General features: G+C 38.9%; 1 protein-coding gene across 1 annotated transcript in view; it reads right to left on the bottom strand.

Moving 5' to 3' along the window:
- LOC308428833 (olfactory receptor 1E5-like) overlaps positions 1-20,656 on the bottom strand; it is a gene marked incomplete at both ends in the record, with an annotated part of 29,746 nt that extends 9,090 nt beyond the window's left edge. Inside the window, one exon of the mRNA XM_080927398.1 lies at positions 19,745-20,656. Within this exon, the coding sequence (XP_080783524.1) occupies positions 19,745-20,656 (912 nt within the window). The remainder of the gene's footprint in view (positions 1-19,744) is intronic.
- Positions 20,657-22,287: the final 1,631 nt, after the last annotated feature.

Here is a 22,287-nt window from a genome sequence, read left to right as displayed (position 1 = left end):
CCCCGTGGCGAGGGGATCTCATTGTGATGCTTAGCTCGGCATCCCTCATGGGCTGCTCAAGCCAGACACTTTAATCCTGTGCAATGAACCGAAGTTCTAGGAGTGCAAGAGCTGTCTGGCCGGCGACCTACTGCTTAAGCATAGACAACCAGATATAGGCTGATGCCCCATGTTCTAGAGTGACAAGCGCTTGGGCAATAACCACCTTGTCTCTTTTTTTGTTTGGGCCTTGAGGTTACAAACCAGCCAGAGAAGCAACACAAGTCCGCAGCAAAGGATTGCTCCAAAGAGTCCCACCCCCACCCAAGTTGATATCGGTGGTGAAAAACTTAGGGAAGACTGTAGCATCATGTTCCACTGGAATTGGTTTCGGGAATGCCGACAGAATCGCCTATCTCGCCTCTCCTCTGACTCTCTGGTTCCAAAGCATCAGGAGCAGGGCTGTCATCAGGAGTCTCCACCATTTTTTGAGTGAGCCTCTCAGAGACCCAGAAGGGATTATTTTCATCCTGAGGGAAAACACAAACAGCTTCCCTGGATCTGATCAACACAAGATCCCGTCCTTCTCATTTATTAGTTATGACATCTTTGCATTTCACCATCTCTCTTGGTTTGTCCATGGGTAGGCAATGCCTTTCAGCCACCGTATGGCCATGGTCATCAAGATTTAAAAAAATTAAGGTGAATAGTGCCATGGAAGTTGCAGTTATAGGCACAGGGGGTAGAGCTTGCATAATTCCCCCTTTTTGTTTTATTAAATAGGATTTGAGGGTGCGGTGAGCACGTTCGATGATGCCTTGCCCTTGTGGGTTGTAAGGCAAACCTGTGAGATGTGTCACGGCCATGTGGCTACAAAATTGTTGGAATTTTTGTGAGGTATAAGCAGGACCATTATCTGTTTTTAAGAACTTTGGTTTACCCCAGGCACTCCAGGCCTCTAGGCAATGTTGAATGGCGTGTGAGGCCTTCTCTCCAGATAAGGGAGTGGCTGCAATTACACCCGAACAGGTGTCAATGGATACATGTACATATTGTAGCATAGTCGGGCTATTAGCCATGCCCTGAGGCAGGACCATCCATTGGAACCTCTTGTCAGGTTCTACATGATTAATAGAAGGAAGGATAAAGGCAAACCTAGGCCTATCTTGAGAATGTAAAGGTATGGAAAAGAAACAATCTTTAATATCTATTATCATTAAAGGCCAATGTTTTGGGAGCGCCGTGAGAACCGGTAGGCCACATTGTATAGGGCCAAGCAAATGCATTTGTTCATTGATGGCTCTCAAGTCATGCAACAATTGCCATTTTCCTGATTTCTTTTTAATCACAAAAATGGGGGTATTCCAAGGTGAAGTAGAGGGTTCTACATGACCCAATTGTAGTTGTTCTCTAATCAATTGGGTAACAGCTTCTAATTTTTCGGAGGTAAGGGGGCCATTGAGGAACCCATACCAGATCCTCTGTTTTCTATGGTATGGGCTGTACTGCCTCAATGGCGCTTAGGAAAAGCCCAGACCCTGCCTTTCTTTGGGTCTAAGCCTTCTCGCTCATCATTATCTGAAGTCTCGGGGCTATCAATGTTAAGAGCCTCAAGGTCATCTACAGGGTACAAGCTTGCTCCCCTTTACTTAATATGAGAGGGCATAAGGGAATGAAAATCTGAAGGTTTGTGGGTAACAACTCTCCCGCTGTGCAGCGTACCTGGAGGTCCATTTTCCTTGGGGGGGGGGGTGCCTTTTTCTGCGCGCAACCATCCTCTCACTCTGTTCGGCTTCTGATAGTCTATCCTGGACTTCACTCAATGCCTCTTGCCCCACAGCGACAGCGGGCCTACAACTCTCATCTTTTAAACAATTTTGTACCATCGTCCAAATGGCCATGGTCCCGAGCCCGAGGTCTCCAGCAGTCTGCACATGGCCTAAATCTCTACCCAATTTTTTCCATGAGGCTGGTGAGAGAGACCCAGAGACCACAAACCAAGGGGCAGCACGCTCTACCTCTTTTACGAAACACTGTAAGACTCAGGTGGGCAATTCTAGATCTCTCTGCTTAAGAATTGACTGCAGGGCTGTAATGATCAAGTGTGAAGAGTCCATCACAGCGATGTAATGCCCGAGGCTTATTTACGTTGCAGCACAAAGTGAAACTGAAAGGCGAGTAAGCACAAAACTAACACCAGCCCCGTTGGACATAAGAGGAAATTAAGAGGAAGAGAATAAAAACTGCACTGACAAAGACCAGAGCCTCTACGGACCCTTCCCACAGCCGTGGAAGATTTAAACCAAATTTAAAGAAAGATCCAGGGTCAGACATACCTTGCCGAACTTATCTCCTCGCAGTTCTGGATCCTTCCTGCCCAGAGACAGGGGGTCTTCGCTGGTGCTGACAATGGAGTGGTCTGAGTTCCCGGGTTCAGGCACCAGATGTCCCGTGCAACCGTCTCGCCAGCAAGAATGACACGGCACACAAAATAGGATTCTTCTGCAGTAAAGCTTTAATGCTCTCGAGAGGCAGAGCATACGCTTGCAACACGTGAAGACAAAGACCCCAAACTATCTAGCCCATCCCCTTATATAGGAATCAGTCTTTGCCTTGGACGTGGAGCTCCCTGATTGGTTGAAACTCATCAGGCCCTATGATGCAACGGGAGAGGCAGAGCTCAAGGAGTGGAAAGTTACCCAGTGCGTGCGCATATGACTTGTTTACTGCTAACTCCAGCCGGATGTCAGTGCCATCTTGTAATGGAGAATGTGCAGGCAGTGACCCACAAAGGTTATTTCCCAACCTTTTACTATGAGATAGTGTCTATGTTTGTCTCTGAGATGAGTTTCCTGTATTCAGTAAAATGCTGGTTTTTTTTTTTTTTTTTTTTTTTAAATGTATCCAGTCTGATAGCTTATATCTTTTTATTTGGGAATTGAGTCCATTTATGTTAGCAAATATTAAGGAATAGTTGTTGTTGTTTCCTGCTATATTTCCCTTTGGAGGTAGAATTGTGCCTGTGTGTCTTTCTTATTTTGGTTTTCTTTCTTAGGTGTTTTCTTGTTTTTACTAGGATATAGTTTCCCTCTTTTTATTGGGTTTTCCACCTATAATTCATTGTAGTGCTTGGTTTGTGTCAGATATTGTGTAAATTTAGTTTTTTCTTGGAATACCTTGTTCTCTCTATCTATGGTGAATGAGAGTTTTGTCATATAGCAGCTATGGCTGACACTTGTGTTCTCTTAGCATCTGCATGATGTCTGTCCAGGATCTTCTAGCTTTCATAGTCTTTGTTGAGAAATCATGTATAATTCTGATTGTTTTACCTTTATATGTTACATGACCTTTTCCCCTTACTGCTTTTAGTATTCATTCTTTGCTTTGGGCATTGGCATTTTGACTATTATTTGTCAGGAGGAATTTCTTTTCTGGACCACTCTATATGGAGTTCTGTAGGGTTGTTTTATGCTCATGGTCATCTCATTCTTAAGGGTAGGGGAAATTTCTTCTATGATTTGGTTGAAGATATTTACTGTGCCTCTTAGTTGATATTCTTTGCCCTCTTCTATTTCTATTATCCTTAGGTTTGGTCTTCTCATTGTGTCCTTGATCTCCTGGACATTTTGGGTTAGGAGCTTTTTGGTTTTTGCATCTTCTCTGACTGATTTGTCTATGTTTTCAATGTTGTCTTTGGCCCCCGAGATTCTCTCTTCCATCTCTTGTAGTCTGTTGGAAATGCTTGCATCTGTGACTCCTGATTTTTTTTTTTAGGTTTTCTTCCTCTAGGCTTGTCTTTTTTAATGTTTTCTTTATTGTTTCCATTTCCATTTCAAATTCCTTCTTCCATTCCTTCATCTCTTTGGTTCTATTTTCCTCTAGTTCTTTGATTTCTTTGAGTGTTTTTCTTGTTTGCTCTTTAAATGCTTGTATTTTTTCATGCTTTTTCTCCCATTCTTGTTTAAGGATCTCTATCATCATCTTGAGGCATGATTTTAGATCTGAGTCTCCTTTTACTGTACTTTTTGGCATTCCTTTGTTTGATGTGATGGGAAAGCTGGGTTCTGGTGTTGTCAGGTTATCTTGGTTTCCCTAGGATCGTTCTTTTGCTTTCCTCCTGCCGTCTTGTCTGTGATTATATGTGGACTTGTTGTCAGTCATTGGTTCTCGTCTCTCCCTTCTACCTGGCCTGTGTCCTTGAATCTCTGCTGTTCCTGGTTGCAGATGGCCTGTGCAATTGTTCTGCATGCATGGGCTGTTGCCTTGGAAAAGACACTCTAAGCCTGGGTTTCTGCTCCTCTGAACCAATCGGGGGGAGGGCACTTTCTGAGCACTCTGCACAGACTTCTATGTTTTCCGGCTACGTGGAGTGCCCTCTTACCAGGCCTGTGTCCCTGGATCTCCACTGTTCCTGGTCATGTTTGTGTTTTCTTTTCATTTGGTGTTTGTTGCAAGATTAGTTTTTTGATCTTCCAAGGGTGAAGTTTCCTTCTTTGTTGTTTAGCTTTCCATCTATTATTCTTTGTAGTATTGAATTTGTGCACAGATATTGTATAAATTTGCATTTGTTCTGTAATATCTTAGTTTCTCCATCTATGGTAATTGAGAGTTTTGCTGGATATAATAATCTAGTCTGGCATTTGCGTTCTCTTAGGTCCTGTATGACATCAGTCCAGGACCTTCTAGCTTTCAGTCTCTGCTGAAAATCTGGTGTAATTCTGATTGATCTGCCTTTATATGCAACTTGTCTTTTTTTCCTTACTGATTTTAGTATTTTTCCTTTGTTTTGAACATTTTTTTTGTTTTGACTCTTATGTGTCCTGGAGAATTTTTTTTTTCTGGTTCAATCTATTTGGGGTTCTGTAGGCTTCTTGTTTATTTGTGGTCATATCTTTCTTTGGGTTAGGGAAGTTTTCTTCTATAATTTTTTGAACGTATATACTGGGCCTTTTAGTTGGGAGTCTTTGCTCTCTTCTACACCTATTATCCTTAGGTTTTTCTTCTCATTGTGTCCTGAATTTCCTGGATGTTTTGAGTTAGAATCATTTTGATTTTTGCATTTCTCTGACTGTTGTGTTAATGATTTCTACAGTATTTTCTGCTCCTGAAATCCTATCTTCCATCTCTTGTATTCTGTTGGTGATGCTTGCATCTATGACTACCAATTTTTTTTTTTGTAGCTTTTCTAACTTCAGGGATGTTTCATTTTGTGACTTCTTCATTGTTTCTATTTCTGTTTTCAGTTCCTTCACCTGTTTGTGCTTTCTGTAGCTCTTTAGGTAATTTTTGTGTTTTTCTGTCTTTCCCCTTTAAGGGCTTCAACTTGTTTGAATGTGTTCTCCTGGATTTCCTGTACTTCTTTAAGTGTGTTGTTTATTTGCTTCTCAAGTAACTCTATCATCATCATGAAGTATGATTTTCAGTCTAAATCTTGTTTTTCTGGTGATTTGAGATATCCTCCATTTGCTGTGGTGGGAGAACTGGGTTCTAATGTTGCCAGATTGTTTTGGTTTGCATTACTTAGATTATTGTGCTTGCCTATTGCTATCTTGTTATTGGTGCTGGTATGTGATTTTGTTGTCTCTTACTGGAGCCTGTCTCTCCTGTGAAACTGTGAGCCTGTGGTTTCCAGAGGGAGATTTTACCTGTGTGTTCAGCTGTCTTGGTTGCAAAGGCAGTACCCAGTTTGATGCAACTAGGCCAGCTTTGACCTTGGGCTGGAAGTGTCTGTTTTTAGGCAACACTGTCCCCTGCACCCTCAGAGTTCCAGGTGACCTCTCCTTGAATAGACAGTGGAAAGGGAACATGGACTTACCTCTGTGTTGAGGAGTGAGAGCCCTCCAGACTGCCTAGCAACCTCTAGGCAAGCTACCAGTTCTGATCTGTGTTCAGCTCTCTATGGGCAGGCTGTGAGTTCTGATGGCAGTGGGCCGTCTGTAGCTCTGGTGCACCCATTATCTTTTTTTTACACATTACTCTAAAGTCTGACGCCCACTGACCTGTTTAGTTTTTATTTCCTTCTCATCTGCAACCATTAGGGAAGAACACTGCCGACTTTCTGCTGCTTACCTGTAGTCTTCCAAACCTTCAGGAATGGTAGATAGTTCAATGTCTTCCTTTTATTTCACCAGAAAGGGCCAGCTCTCTGAAGTAGTCTCTGATCAACTGAAGCCTGGAAGACAAGACCTGCCAACAGGGACCACAACAAATGGTCCGCAGTGGACCATTTCTCTGCTGTAAGTTGCAACATAAGAGTCAACATTTCCTGGCCAACTGCTGCTCCTGACAATGGTTCAAGAATTCACAAAAATCTTGTAACAGTTACAAACTTCAACAGAAGGAAAACTGCTTTGTACTAGGCCAACTGGTTAAACTGTGGACTCTTTAGGTTGTACAGGCATTGCTACCAGTACAAATCATAACTGATCCATGATGGGGTACTTTAAGATCATCCTATGATAAAATATTGTACACAAGGTAAACCTTTATATCTTCTAAGATCTTCTTTGATTTATTTTTTAAAAAAACTTGTTCTTGTTATGCAGATCATTCAGTTGCTTAGTTAGAATCAAAGCAAGGTATTTTACATTTTTTTCCTATTGTGAAGGGTGTCCTTTAAATGATTTCTTTCTCAGCCCATTTTTCTTTTGAGTAGAGGAAAGTTACTGATATGTTTTAGTTAAGTTTATAGCCCGCCACTTTGCTGAAGTTGGCAATCAGGTCTAGGGGTTCTCTGGTGGAATTTTTGGGGTCACTAAGCACACTATTATATCATCTGCAAATAGTGATATTTTGACTTCTTCCTTTTTAATTAGTATCCTTTTCATTTCTTTTTGTTGCCTAATTGCTCTGGCTAGGCCTTGTATTACTATATTGAATAGGCTGGTAGAGAGTGGGAAGCCTTGTCTAGGCCCTGATTTTAGTGGGATTGCTTCAAGGGTCTTTCCATTTTGTTTGATGTTGGCTACTGGTTTTCTGTATATTGCTTTCACTATGCTTAGGTATGGACCTTGAATTCCTGATCTTTATATTAACATGAAGGGGTATTGAATTTTTTCAAATGCTTTCTAATCTCTAATGAGATGATCACATGTTTTTTTCCTTTGAGTTTTCTTGAATAGTGGATTATATTGATGGATTTCCATATATTGAACCATCCCTTCATCCTTCATCCCTGGGTTGACGCTACTTGATCATGGTGAACGGTCATTTTTATGTGTTCTTAGGTTTGGTTAGCAAGAATTTTATTGAGTAGTTTAGCATCAACGTTCATGAGGGAAATTCTGAAGTTCTCTTTGTTTGGTTTCAGTATAAGTGTAATTGTGACTTCAAAGAATAAATTGTGTAGTTTTTCTTCTGTTTCTATTCTGCAGAATAGTTTGCCGAGTATTGATATTAAGTCTTCTATGAAGGTCTGATAGAATTCTGCACTAAACACATCTGGTCCTGGGCTTCTTTTTTTTTTTTTTTGTGTGTGTGTGTGTTGGGTGATTTTTGATGACTGCTTTTATTTACTTAGGAGTTATGTGACTGTTTATATGGTTCATCTGATCCTGATTTAACTTTGGTACCTGGTATCTGTCTAGAAAATGGTCCATTTTGTTTATATTTTCCAGTTTTGTTGAGTATAGTCGTGCATAGTAAGAGCTGATAATTTTTAAAATTTTCTTCAGTTTCTGTTGTATGTCTCCCTTTTAATTTCTGGTTTTGTTAATTTGAATACTGTCTCTGCACTCTCTAATTAGTCCAACTAAAGGTTTATCTATCTTTTTGATTTTATCAAAAAACCAGCTCTTGATTTTTTGTATAGTTCTTTTTGTTTCTACTTGGTTGATTTCAGCTCTGAGTTTGATTATTTCCTGCTATCTACTCCTCTTGAGTGCATTTGCTTTTTTGTGTTTTAGAGCTTTTAGTCAAGCTATTTGTGTATTCTCTCTTTAGTTTCTTTTTGGAGGCACTCAGAGATATGAGTTTTTCTCTTAGCACTGTTTCCTCTGTATCTTATAAGTTTGGGTGTGTTGTGCTTTCATTTTCATTAAATTTTAAAAAGTCTTTCATTTATTTCTTTTTTTTCCCTTTGCCAAGTTATCATTGGATAGAGCGTAGTTCAGCATTCATGTGTATATTGGCTTTCTGATTTTTTTTTTTTTGTTACTGAAGACCAGCCTTATTCCCATTTGAATTGTTAGGGCACATGGGATTATTTATGTCTTCTTTTATTTGTTGAGGTATGCTTTGTGACTGATTATGTGGTCAGTTTTGGAGAAGGTACCATGAGGTGCTGAGAAGAACCTTTATTCTTTTCCTTTAGGATGAAATGTTTTATAGATGTCTGTTAAATCTATTTGATTAATAACTTCTGTTAGTTTCACTATATCTGTGTTCAGTTTTTGTTTTCATGACCTGCCCATTGATGAGAGTGGGGTGTTAAAGTCTCCCACTATTATTGTGTGTGGTGCAATATATGCTTTGAGCTTTAGTGAACTCTTATGAATGTGGGTGCCCTTGCATTTGGAGCATAGATGTTCAGAATTGAGAGTTCATCTTAATAGATTTTTCCTTTGATGAGTAGTAAAAAGTGACCTTTCTTATCTTTTTGGATAACTTTTGGTTGAAAAATCTGTTTTATTTATTATTACAATGGATACTCCAGTTTGTTTTTTAGGGCCATTAGCTTGGACTTTTTTTCCAGGCTTTTACTTTGAGGTAGTGTCTGCCTTTACCCCAAGTAGTGTTTTCTTTATGCAACAAAATGCTGGATCCTATTTACGTATACTGTCAGTTAGTGTACTGGCTGTTTTCCTGTCAACTTGATAGAAGCTGGACTTATCACAGAGAGCCCCAGTTGAGGAAATGCCTCCATGAAATCCAGCTGTAAGCCATTTTTAAGCTAGTAATAAAGGGGCTCTTTTATTACAACATTGTGGGTTGTGCCATCCCTGGGCTGGTAGACCTGGGTTCTATAAGAAAGCAAATTGAGCAAGCCAGGGAAAGCAAGCCAGTAAGCAACATCCCTCATTGGCCTCTGCATCAGCTCCTGTTTCCTGACCTGCTTAAGTTCTAGTGCTGACTTCCTTTGATGATAAACAGCAATGTGGAAGTGTAAGCTGAATAAACCTTTTCCTGCACAACTTGCTTCTTTGTCATGATATTTTGTTCAGGGATAGAAACCCTAATGAAGAAGTTAGTCTATATTGTTTTATTGGGGGGTTGAGTCCATTGATGTTAAGAGACATAAAGGAAAAGTGATTGTTGCTTCCTGTGATTTTTGTTGTTAGAGATGGAATTATAATTGTGTGACTATCTTCTTTTGGATTTGTTGAAAAAAGATTACTTTCTTGATTTTTCTAACATTTATTTTTTTCTCCTTGTGTTGGAGTTTTTCATCTATTATTCTTTGTAGGGCTGGGTTTGTATAAAGATATTTTGTAAATTTGTTTTGTCATGGAATATTTTGGTTTTCCCATCTAGGATAATTGACAGTTTTGCTGGGTATGGTAGCCTGGGCTGGCATTTGTGTTCTTTTAGGGTCCATATGGCATCTACCCAGGATCTTTTGGCTTTTAGAGTTTCTTGTGAGAAGTCTGGTGAAATTCTGATATATTTTCTTTTATATGTCACTTGACCTTTTAATCTTACTGTTTCTAATATTCTTTCTTTGTTTTGTGTTTTTCATGTTTTGATTATTGTGTCACAGGAGGAATTTTTTCTTTCTTTTTACAACTTTATTTGAAAAACAGAGATATGTGTACAGATTTTTAAAGGCAATTGGCATAAAAGTAAATGAATATGTTTTGTCAATACTTTATGTTTTTGAGGGTTTTTTGGTGTGTATAGATTAAACATAATGATTATTGAATACCAAAAAATTGCCACAAGGCTATATTCTTACCTCTTGGATTATTAATGATTTAGGTTCAGGTGTACCACACTCTGAGAGGGTGCTATACACTTATTTTTTTTCCTAAGAAGGACTGAGGCTTTCAACTTTTGGCCTTTGTTTTTCTTGAGCTTCATATAGCCTGTGAGTGGTTTCTGGTGTATTCAGAGCTTTTTGGGGGTTAGTATTCAATTATCAGTGACTGCATATTATGTCTGTTCTTTTGTGACTGGGTTACCTCACTCAGGATGATAATCTCTAGATGCATCCATTTGCCTAGAAATTTCATAAAGTCATTGTTTCTAATAGCTGAGTAGTACTCCATTGGGTAAATATACCACAATTTTTGTATCCATTCATCTACTGAAGGACATCTGAGTTCTTTCCAGCTTCAGACTATTATAAATAGGGCTGCTATGAATATTGTGGTGCATGTGTCTTTGTTATATGTTGGAGCTTCTCTGGGGTATATGCCCAGAAGTGGAATAACTGTATCTTCAGGTTGTACTATGTCCAGTTTTCTGAGGAACAGCCAGACTGATTTCCAGAGTGGTGGTACCAGTTTCCAACCCCATCAACAGTGGGGAAGTGTTGCTTGTTCTCTGCATCCTCACCAGCATCCAGCCTTTTACTCTGAGATAGTTTCTATCTTTGTCTCTGACATGAGTTTCCTGTATGCAGCAAAATGATGGATTCTATTTATGCATCCAGTATAATAATCTATGTCTCTTTATTGCAGAATTATTCCATTCATATTAAGAGATATTAAGAAATAGTGGTTACTGCTTCCTGCTATTTTTGCTTTTAAAGGTCGAATTATATCTGTGTGTCTTTCTTCTTTTGGCTTTTTGCTTAGTTATTTTTTTGGTTTTTTTTTAAGGATATAATTTCCCCCCTTTAGTTGGGTTTTCCATCTATTATTCTTTGTAGGACTGAATTTGTGGTCAGATATTGTGTAAATTTCATTTTTTTCCTCTTATATCTTGGTCTCTCCATCTATGCTGATTGAGAGTTTTGGTTGGTATAATAGCCTGGGCTGATATTTTTGTTCTCTTAGTGTCTATATGATGTTTGTCCAGGATGTTCTAGCTTTCATAGTCTCTGTTGAGAAGTTGCATGTGATTCTAATTGGTTTTCCTTTGTATGTTACATGATTACTGTTTTTAGTATTCTTTCTTTGTTTTGAACACTTGGCATTTTGATTATTGTGGAGAGCGGGTGTGGCGGCAGTCCAAAGATGGCGCTTGGGACTCCAGCCTAGTCTTGTGACTAGCACCTGAGTTCCTCCTGCCCCCGAGATTAGCCACTCCCACCGTGGGAGCTTCACAGGCGCACCCATGACACAAGATCAGGCCAGATGACGCAGACCTATGAACTGCAGCCACACAACGTGGACTGAGAAGGTGGAATTGAGAGAGGATAAAAGGGACTTCACTTGTGGAAAAGGAAAAGAGAAAGAGAAACAGAAAGAGAGACAGAAAGGGGAGAGAAAGATTTTAACTGGCATGCTGTAAGGTTCCTGAATAAACCGCTTTGAGAAGAACGCTGTGTTGTTGCTCCTTTTCTACTGGTCAGAGATGGTAGCGGCAGACTATTATGTGTTGGGAAGAATTTCTCTTCTTGTCTAATCTATTTGGAGTTCTGTAGGCTTCTTTTATGCTCATGGTCATCTCATTCTTAAGGATAGGGAAGTTTTCTTCTATGATTTTGTTGAAGACATTTACTGTGCCTCTTAGTTGATGTTCTTCACCCTCTTCTATTCCTATTATCCTTAGGTTCGGTCTTCTCATTGTTTTCTGCATCTCCTGGACACTTTGGGTTAGGAACTTTTTGGTTTTTGCATCTTCTCTGAATGTTTATGTTTTCAGTGTTGTCTTCAGCCTCTGAGATTCTTTCTTCCATTTCTTGTAGTCTGTTGGAGATGCTTGCATCTGTGACTCCTGATTTCTTTTTTAGGTTTTCCATCTCCAGTGTTGTCTCTTTTTGTGTTTTATTTATTGTTTCTATTTTCGTTTTCAATTGTTTCATCTCTTTGGTTGTGTTTGTCTATAGTTCTTTGAGTTCTTAGAGTGATTTTTGTGTTTCCTCTTTAAAGTTTCTATTTGTTTACGGTTGTCCTCCCGTACTTGTTTAAGGGAGTATTCATGCTTTTTTCTAAGATCTCCATCATCATCTTGAGGTATGATTTCAGGTCTGAGTCTCTTTATCTGGAGTGTTTGGTAATCCACTGCTTGCTGTGGTGGCAGAGCTGGGTTCTGATGTTTCCAGGTTATCTTGGTTTCCATTGCTTAAGTTCTTTCATTTTCCTCTTGCCATCTTGTTGTTTGTGGTTATATGTGGTCTTGTTGTCAGTGACTGGCACCTGTGTCTCATGGATTTGAGGGCCTAGGAGCTCAGGAACAAAATTGCTTCTGAGTGTTTCGCTTTTTGTGGAGGAGCAGTGAGTTCTGGTGGCAGGTACACAGTTGCCTTTGTGGGCTCAGGTGTGGGAGCTCTTGTGAGGCTGCTCTGGGAGCTTGGCCCTTTGCCCACTGGTCCTGAATACTAGTGGTGGGGATCTGGCTCTTTCTGCAGGACAAAATTGACCCTTTTCCAGGGAGTATAGCACTCTCTAATCCCTGAGAAGTCATGGTGTGCCCTTCCTGGGTATTTGTGTCAGGTCCAGGTTTAAAACTGCCTGTGGAGCTGATATTCCAGAGTCGCCTTTCCAAGGCAGATCATGATTCTCTCTGACACAGTCCTGGGCACTGCCTCCAAGCACTCTCTGTTCTCTGGGTACTCACTGCACAGCCTCAATAGGTCTGTATCCCAGGTTACCTGCTGGCCTAGGTGAAAGAGCTCCTTGACCCCAGGTTTGCCAGCAAAGCCTTTCCGGAGGTGGGCAGATCCGAATACTAAATTACTGTGGGCCGAAAAGAAACTTTTGCTACAACACCGCCTCCAATCCCTCCCTGTTCTGGGTGCTCATGCTGCAGCCTTCTCAGGCCTGTGCCCAGGTTATCTGCTGACCCAAGTGGCAGGTTGCCTGTGAGTCTGGTCAGGTAGCGCAGCCTTTCCTAGCAGATATGGGTACTCCGTTTCTGTGAACCTGAAAGGAACCTTTGCCACAAGCACCGCCACCAGGTGTTCTCTGTGTTATGGGTATTCAGTACACAAGCTCACTAGGTCTGTGCCCCAGGTTACCTGCTGGTCTAGGTGACAGAGGGCCTGAGAGTCTGGTCTGGAATCACAGCCTTTCTGGGCGGATCAGGATACTCTCTTACTGTGGGTCAGAAAGGAACTTTTGCCACAAGCACCGCCTGCAAGCATTGTATGTGTTCTGGGTGCTCATGCCACAGCCTCCCAGGCCTGTGCCCCAGGTTATCTGCTGGTCCAAGTGGCAGAGCGTCTGGGCGTCTGGTCCACAAGCACAGCCTTTCCCAGCAGGTCTGGGTACTACCTTACTGTAGGCCTGAAAAGGAACCTTTGCCACAAGCACCACCGCCAAGCCTTCTCTGTGCTCTGGGAACTCACTACACCACCTCTCTAGGTCTGTATCCCAGGTTACCTGCTGGTCTAGGTGGAATAGTTCCTTGGAGTCAGGTCCACTAGCAAAGTTTTTCAGGGCAGGCAGATCCGGATACTCCCTTACTGTGGGCTGGAAAGCAGAATATCTTTTCTTGTTCAGTCAATTTAAAATTCTGTAGACTTCTTGTATGTTCATTTGCATCTCTTTAGGTTATGGAAGATTTCTTCTACAATTTATTTATTTATTTTGTTTTTCTTTCAGTTTTTGAATTTATATTTCAAATGTTATCCCCTTTCCCGGTTTCCCCTCTGGAACCCCCCTATCCTATCCCCCTCATCCTGCTTCTATGAGGGAGCTCTCCTGCTCACCCACTCACCCTTTCTTGCCCCCCTGCCATAACATTCCCCTATACTGCTGCACCGTTCATTGACAGGACCAAGGGTGTCTCCCATTGGTGTTCAACAAAGCTGTCCTCTGCAACATATGCAGCTGGAGCCATGGATCTGTCTATGCATAGTCTTTGGATGGTGGTTTTGTCCGTGGAAAGTCTCCGGGTTCTGCTTGGTTGATATTGTTCTTATAGGGTTGCAAACCTCTTCAGCTCCTTCAGTCCTTTCTCTGCTCCCCCATTGAGGAACCTTTTCTAAGGTTGGCCAGGAGCATCGGCCTCTGTATTTGTCAGGCTCTAGCAGAACTTCTCAGGAGACAGCTATATCAGGCTCCTGTCAGCATGTAATTCTTGGCATCTGTAATATTGTCTGGGTTTGGTGACTATATATGGGATGGGTCCCAAGGTGGGGCAGTCTCTAGATAGCCTTTCCTTCAGTCTCTGCTCCAAAATTTCTCTGTCGTTCCTCCTGTGAAAAATTTTCTCCCTTTTAAGAAGAACCAAAGCATCCACACTTTGGTCTTCCTTTTTATTGAGTGTCGTGTGGTCTGTCAACTGTATCTTGGGTTATCCAGACTTTTAGGCTAATATTCACTTATCAGGGAGTTCATACTATATGTATTTTTTGTTTAGTAACAGGGTTTCCTCACTCAGGATAATATTTTACTGAACTTTTGAGTTGGGAATTTTTGCACATATCTATACCAATCATCTTCAGGTTTGGTCTTCTAATTGTGTCCTGGATTATCTGTATGTTTTGGATCAGAAGCTTTTTGCATTTTGCATTTTCTTTGACTGTTATGTCAATGTTTTCCATGTTATTTTTTGCCTCTGTGATTCTTTCTTCCATCTCTTGTATTCTGTTGGTGATTCTTTCATCTATGACTACAAACTTCTTTCCTAGGCTTCCTATCTCCAGGCTAGTCTCCCTTTGTGATTTCTTTGTTGTTTATACTTCAATTTTTAGATCTTGGATGGTTTTGTTTAATTCCTTCACCTGTTTGGTTGTGTTTTTCTGTAATTCTTTAAGGGAAATTTGTGTTTCTTTTTTAAGGGCTTTTACCTGTGTACCTGTGTTCTCCTGTAGGCCTTTAAGGGAGTTATTTATGTCCTTCATAAAATACTCTATCATTGTCATGAGATGCTTAAAATTTTAAATCAAGATTGTAAAAGAATCTCGCTTTTCCAGTGTGTTGGGTTATTCAGGACTTGCTCTAGAGGGAGAACTGTGTTCTGATTATACCAAGTATATTGTGGTTTTTATGCCTCCTTCTAGATCAACTGATTTAGGATCTGTACTTTAATGCGAGACAGGATTAATGTCTGTAAAGTATTGCTCTAAGCTGAAGCACCTATTAGAATGTCTTATTTCATTTATGTGCCTGTAAAGGTCTCTGTGTGTGTTTGTGTTTGTGTGTGTGTATGAGTGAGTGCATGTGTGCATGTTTATGCACACATGACTTGAACCAGAGTCAACACTGGATATTCTCTCTCTCTCTCTCTCTCTCTCTCTCTCTCTCTCTCTCTCTCTCTCTCTCTGTCTCTCCTCTTCCTCTTCTTTTTCCTTCTTCTCCTCCTCCTCCTCCTTTTGATACAAGGTCTCTGACTATAATTCATTGATTATTGCTAGTTTTTTGTTGGTGTGGAGGATTTGAATTCTTGAAAATAATTAAACTTAAGGATATCAGAATAAAATAGAGTTCAGAATCCAAAAGGAAATGATAAACTATTGACTATATTCTAGGATATGATAAGGGGTGGTATTTGGAATCAAAATTAGATTCCAAACTTTCCTATTATTTGTTGTATGATCTCAAATAATTATTCAGTTACTTTCTGCCTCAATTTCTTATTGCAAATACAGGAGAAATAGTAATAGCAATTCAGAATTTCTGAAAAGAATTGATGGATAAAATATATATAAATGACTCATAGTAAATTTAATACATATATTCTAGTATCACTATAATTTTATTAATAGTGTAATTATGAAATAATGGAGAAAGCAAAGAGATTCTAGGTAAAGAGCTAGATATTTAACCCCCAAATTATCACATAAAAATAATTCAACACCTTGGTGTTTTCCAACAACAGAAAATTCTCCCAAGGCTGTTGGTTGAAAGTTTCAGGAGGTCACTTGCCACTATGTTTTCCATAGAAGGAGACAAATGGATACAGCCACTTGAGTAGAGCTGTTCTCATGACAAAGACTAAATATTAAAAGTGCAAAAACCCCTGACCAAAACTTATTCAACACTTTCAGCTGGGAAAGTCATTTGCTATGCTTATTTATGAAGTGCTGTCTAAAGTTTATTCCAATGTCATTGAATGGGATGTATATATTCTGCTGTGAGGAAGCCATGTCAAGGACAGGAAATGAGGGAGAAATTCTGAACGAATACTATCTACCTAAAGTACATAACTTATCAAACCCCCATTGGCAAATATAAAGATTGTTTCTACTTTTCATGCTAATAAATAATAGTATATTTATAGTATATGTACATATGCATATAGTAGCCGTACATTGTACATATTTGTTTTGAGAGATAAACTCTTAGAAGAGGAATGGTATTATCTAAGTACATTTTTTTCTTTTTTAATAAAATTTTACTATGTAGTCCTGATTGGTTTTGACCTTACAGAGATACTCCTGCCTCAGCTTCTTGAGTGCTGGAATTAAAGACATGGGCCACCATGCCTGGTCTCAAGTACAACTTTTTTTTGGATATTCTCTGTATTTACATTTCAAATGTTATTCCTTTTACTCCCACTTCCCTCCTGTCCCCTCCCCTTGTTTTCATGAAGGTACTCCCTCTCCTAACCACCCTCTCCACTTCAGCACCATGGCATTCCCCTATACTGGGAAAATGTGCTTTCACTGGACCAAAGGCCTCTTCTCCCATTGATGCCAGACAATGCTATCCTCTGTTACATATACAACTGGAGCCAAGGGTCTCTCCATGTGTGCTCATTGGTTGGTGTTTTAGTTCCTGGGAACTCTGGAGGGTTTGGTTGGTTGACATTGTTGTTCTTCCTATGGGGTTGCAAACCCTTTCATCTTCTTCAGTCCTTTATCTAGCTCCTTCATTGGGGTCGCTGTGTCAAGTACAACTTTTACAACATAATTGTCTATTTGCTGTGAAAGAAAAAGTAAATTAGTGTTCTCTTATTCAAAAAGGATATATTCCCAATTCCAGGTGATAATTATGACACCAAGATTATGTGATTGTGTGTATACATGTGTGCATAATTTTAATTTAATATCAAAATGGCTACCAAATGACTACTGAACATTCAGCAGTGTGGTTCAGTGTGAATATAGTGAACCCAGAGATAATTAACCAATATAGTTAACAAAGGATGATTCATGTTTTAAGCAAGATGTAATAGGACACTGAATTTTCATTATGCTACTTTGAACAGTTTAAATTAAAAAAAACTTTGTAAGTATCTATTTCTAGAATTTTCCACTTAATATTTTCAGAACACCATTGAGTATGAGTATATCAAACAGTAGGAAGTGACAGTAGGGATAAAGGCAGGATATACTGCATCTATTTACTCTCTCCAATTTAAGGGGGCATTTTAGAAAAGGCTAAGCAGTGACTCTGAATATACAACAAAGAAGAAAGGGATAAGAACTAATGCTAAAATAAGTTGGGCCAAGGAGGCAGGAGATTTTAAAAGAAAGCAAGGGGATTCAGATAAAAACTACATGGTATGTAAGGGGTTTTCTAGGCAAGATGAGAAACCAGAGTATTTGGAGGTTTTTTGCAGATCCAGTTTGTAGTTTAATTAAGACATGGTAACTTGTTTATAGCTTTAAAGTTGTTTAGGCAGTCTGTTGGCTAGATATTATCTTAACCTGACTCATCTTCCATTCTGTCTCTCCATGTGGTTCTCACTGGCTGCTTCCAGTTCCATCATTTTCCTCCTGTATGCCTTCCACCTCTGTCCTTTGGTCTGCTGTGTCTCTGCCTCTACATCCATTTCTTGCCCGCTTGGAAGTCCCACCTTTGTGCTTCCTGCCCCAGCTCAGGCCATCCATTATTCATTATAAAAATGTCACATTGCAGATTTAACCAATTATAGCAAGACAATGTCTTGTCCATTTCTTAGGTGGCCTTTAGGCATCAAGGGCTGTTTAACTTTCATCTTTTGGGCAAATGAGGAAAGAAAAGCATTTACAAATGAAAAACTGGTAGTGGGCTATAGAAATGATTATACCAAAATTCTGTCAGCACTTAGCTCTCTGCTGCTACAGCAATCAACAATTGAAAACACAGGGGCATACCTTCATTCAGTGTAAGGAAAGGTCATTCCAACACCAGGTTAACTAGGATGGTGTCATTAGAAAGTAGCTTAGTGTTACAGCACTTGCCTGGCAAATGCATTGGCCTGGGTTTGATCTCCAGCAAAGCAAAATGGAAATAAAAAGACCACAGTAATAGATATGAGGGAAGCTGGCTTTGTTTATTTGTTCTTTCAATTTATACATGTCATAGTCTCCTTTGTCTGGGAAGAATAGCTAGCTTCTCAGTCCATTTAAGTGGCAAAGTTTTGATTGAGATTTATATTTATGATAAAAGAAAGGCTTCTATAATATTACATTAAGTCTTCACAAGTTTAGCTCCGTCTCAGTTTCCTGATTGTATCTAATAGATGATGCTTTATGTAGACAGATAAATTAGTTAGCCATACTAACATTATTTGACATGTCTCCTGGGAGCCTTGCAAAATATTCTTCTGATTATATATTGATGAGATTGAAAATTTGCTATTTTAGCAGATCTGGCTTTGAATTCATTCCCCATGCTTGGAAAAATCAGTCAAAAATCATCCAGTAGTAGACAGATTCCTTCATTTAATTACTTAGCTGGGACAATGAGAGATCCAGTTCTCTATGAATGGGATGTCTTGAGAAGGTTAAGAATATGGAAGTGGAAAAGAGTGGTGTACTTAGTTCTGGGTATCCAGAAGATTCTGATCCACATATATGTGCCATTTCCATGTTGGAGTAGTTAACCGATTTTTATCTCACAGAAACTTCCAAAAGATACAAGCACTTGAATTTCCTTCATGTTATCTGTAGAACTTAAAAAATGTGAAAATGACCAATTCTTGGCTAAGATGGACCATAATATTTTGAGTTAGAGGTAGTAGTGCAAGGCATATGTGAACAGATTTGACAATATCTAGTTTTCAGAATTCTGGGATTGTGTCCAGTGACCATTGCTGTTGATGTTAGTGGAGTAGAAGCTGTTTCCCTTTACAGTTTGAAAACCACAGCAATGTTCTCAGAAGTCTCATTCTACGCTATGACGTTGACTGTGGTTGTTAATAGCATTTCCTATTCTTATCTATTTTAAAATCAAATACCCAGACTTTGAAAATTTGAAAAAGTTATTGAAAAATAAAAAACATATTTAAAAAGTAGTTTCCAGCACAAATCACCCATACTCTCTTTTTAAGAACATTGAGAATCACATTTTTTCCTTTAACTATGAGCCTGTGTATTATCTTCAATTTCAGTGAATGTATGTTGATATTTTATACCATGTATATGATAGTTGCCTTTGTTCTGTGTACTTTAGGCTTAATCAATATTTTATAACAATATCCAATGAGAAAAAACTTTGCTATGTATTCAATTTAAATATTTCTAGAACATTTATTTTTAAATTTATTTCTTTCAGTTCTAGAAGTTGAAGCTTGGATCTTTTGCACATTAAATAAGTGTTCTATTGACTTGTATCCTTAGGCCCTCTTCTGCTCATTTTGACACAGTCCAATTAAGTTTCTCAGCATAGTCTTGAATTCTCCATCCAGGCATGGATTCAACCTACAATCCTTCTGACTTAGCCTTTCTGGGCTATTATAAAGGAAGCAGATTAATGAAGGGCAAAATATTTTTCTTAGTGTAATAGTTAAGATGTATAATGTTGTTTAATATTTGAGCTATACAAAAACATTAGAATCTTATCACCCATTTTCTGAAGGCTTTTTTCACATCTCCATTTCTCAGGCTGTAAATAAAGGGGTTTAACATAGGAGTCACTACTGTGTACATGACTGTCACAATGCGACCCTTAGCCACTGAGTAGCTGGAAAGGGGTCTGAAATAGACCCATGTGAGGGTGCCATAGAATATGGCCACCACAGTGAGGTGGGAACCACAGGTAGAAAATGATCTCCATTTTCCATTGGCAGAGGGGATCTGAAGTACTGTTGAGATGATGAAGGCATAGGAGGCAATGATGAAGACCAGAGCTCCATTGATGACTATCACACCTTCTGTATGAATCATTAAGGTGTTGAGTTGGGTGCTCGTACAGGAGATCTTCATCAGAGGATAGAGGTCACAGAAGAAATGGGGTATTCTGTTATCTGCACAAAAGACCAGTCTCCCCATGAGGAAGGTATGCAGAAGGGCATGAAGGTGGGAGAGGACATGGCATAGAGTCACCATCTGTGCACACAGCATTCCAGTCAAAATTGAGGTGTAACGGAGAGGGTGACATATGGCAATGTACCTGTCATAGGCCATTACAGCCAGGAGGAAATTTTCCATGGCTGCAAAGCAAATGAAGAAATACGTTTGGGCTAAGCAGCTCACATAGGGAATGGCCTTTGTAGAGGAAAAAATATTCTGTAACATCTTTGGAACTGTGGTAGAGGTGAAGCAGATATCCGCCAAGGCCAGGTTACTGAGAAAGATGTACATTGGAGTGTGGAGATGAGAAGCAGAGATGATAAGTGTGATGATAAAAAAGTTGCCAGATATATTGATGATATACATGAGTAGAAAGAGAAGGAAGAGAGGAATCTGCTCATCTGGGTTAGTAGAGATGCCCAAGAGAACAAAGTAAGACACACTGGTCCAGTTGCTGTTGTCCATCTGTCACCATAAGAACAGAAAAGATTTCTTTCAGTTCCTGAAAATATGAGCAGGCTGCTTAGTAAACCTCACTGCTGTACTTCAGTATGAAATATACATGGTACTGACAAAAGAATTGAGTACTTAAATATTTTCATTATTTTTTAGCATTATCACTATTTTTGCATATAAACATATGAATTTACAAAACACTTTTCTTGAATTGGAGACTTGGGCATATTATCATGTTTAAATATTGCAATTACTTTATAAAACATCACCATTATTATGTATTTTATAAGTTAGAAGGAATATAAAGTTTAGGCTCTTAAAGAGCACATTTCAATTTTTATCATGTTTACCAGGATCCAAAGTTTATGCCGTCAAACACTATATGACATGATTCTCTAAAATTAAGCCAAGCTACATTCATATGTCTACTGTAATACTGACAAAAGGGTATGTACATCCAAGAAACCTGCCTGCAGAAGGAAATGTTAGAGTTAATATAGTTCATCAGTTCTCACTGTAGAGGCTTGTATAAGGGCATCCTTGCTGGTTTCCAAGATCTCTCAAATAGTACAATTTTTATAAGAATGAGTTTCATCTTCCTAATTTTCATACACTTCCCTAATTGACTCTGTAACTGATCTTGTGCTTTATTCTGTCTCATAGCTAACAACAGGAAGACAAATAGTAACAATACTGATGTTCACTTATACACTCACTCTACCAATAAATACTTATTTTTATATACATAGACTTAGGTTGAATAAAAAGCACATTGTTCCATTAGATGTCTTACTCTCCATGTTTCTAACAGCTTGTTATTTATGTCTGTATGTTTCACATCAGTGAATTCAACCAATAAAGGATACTTGAAAAAATTTCCAAAAAAAGAAAAACATGGGAATTTGTCACATGAGGAATATTACAAATTTACACAAATAAAATAATGTATATGTGGTGGATTAGATAGTACATTCAATTCTGAAAGAATTTAATGGGTGCAATTCAATGTGTGCAATTTAATTTCTGTGCAGATACTACTCTTTATGTCTAAAAATGTCTTTATCCCAGAGATCCTGAATCCAGTGAGCAATTATATCTGTTTATTATTTAAAATTTCATGCTATGCTACTATATAAAATTAATGTTTGGTGTAGATAAAAATAGATGAAAATCAATGACTCAATATAGTTGAAGTTTATATAATTTGTTACTAATAATTTCTATACTATTTCAATTCAGATTAATTTTTAATTACTTTTAACAAAATTTCATGGTCACAAGAAAGCTAATTCTATATTCAGTAGTGTAGAAAGTAAGATAGGTAATAATTATAATGAGAAAAAATATGTATAGAAAGAACGAAAGCGCATGTTTAAACAGAAATTTTAATCATTATCTTCTTCTATCATTTAAAGTGTGATGGTCACAGCAACTCTGTGATGTAAGCATTATCTTCAATGTCTAAGTGAAGATGTTGAAGCTCAGAGTTCAAAGACCCAGATTAATACATGGTAAAGGTAGAATTTAAGTTCAGTTGCCTTTGATCTTAAAACCCAGACTCCTAATTACTGATTATACTTCTCCCCTTAAGAAAGATTCCTTAATTCCTATTTATTTTTCTCATTTTGCTTTCACATTAT

The sequence above is a fragment of the Micromys minutus genome (genome assembly GCF_963924665.1).
Source record: "Micromys minutus genome assembly, chromosome: 13".
In the NCBI taxonomy this organism is placed as follows: domain Eukaryota; kingdom Metazoa; phylum Chordata; class Mammalia; order Rodentia; family Muridae; genus Micromys; species Micromys minutus.
Note: the sequence above shows the minus strand (reverse complement) of the source record. Positions and strands in the feature narration are given on the sequence as shown.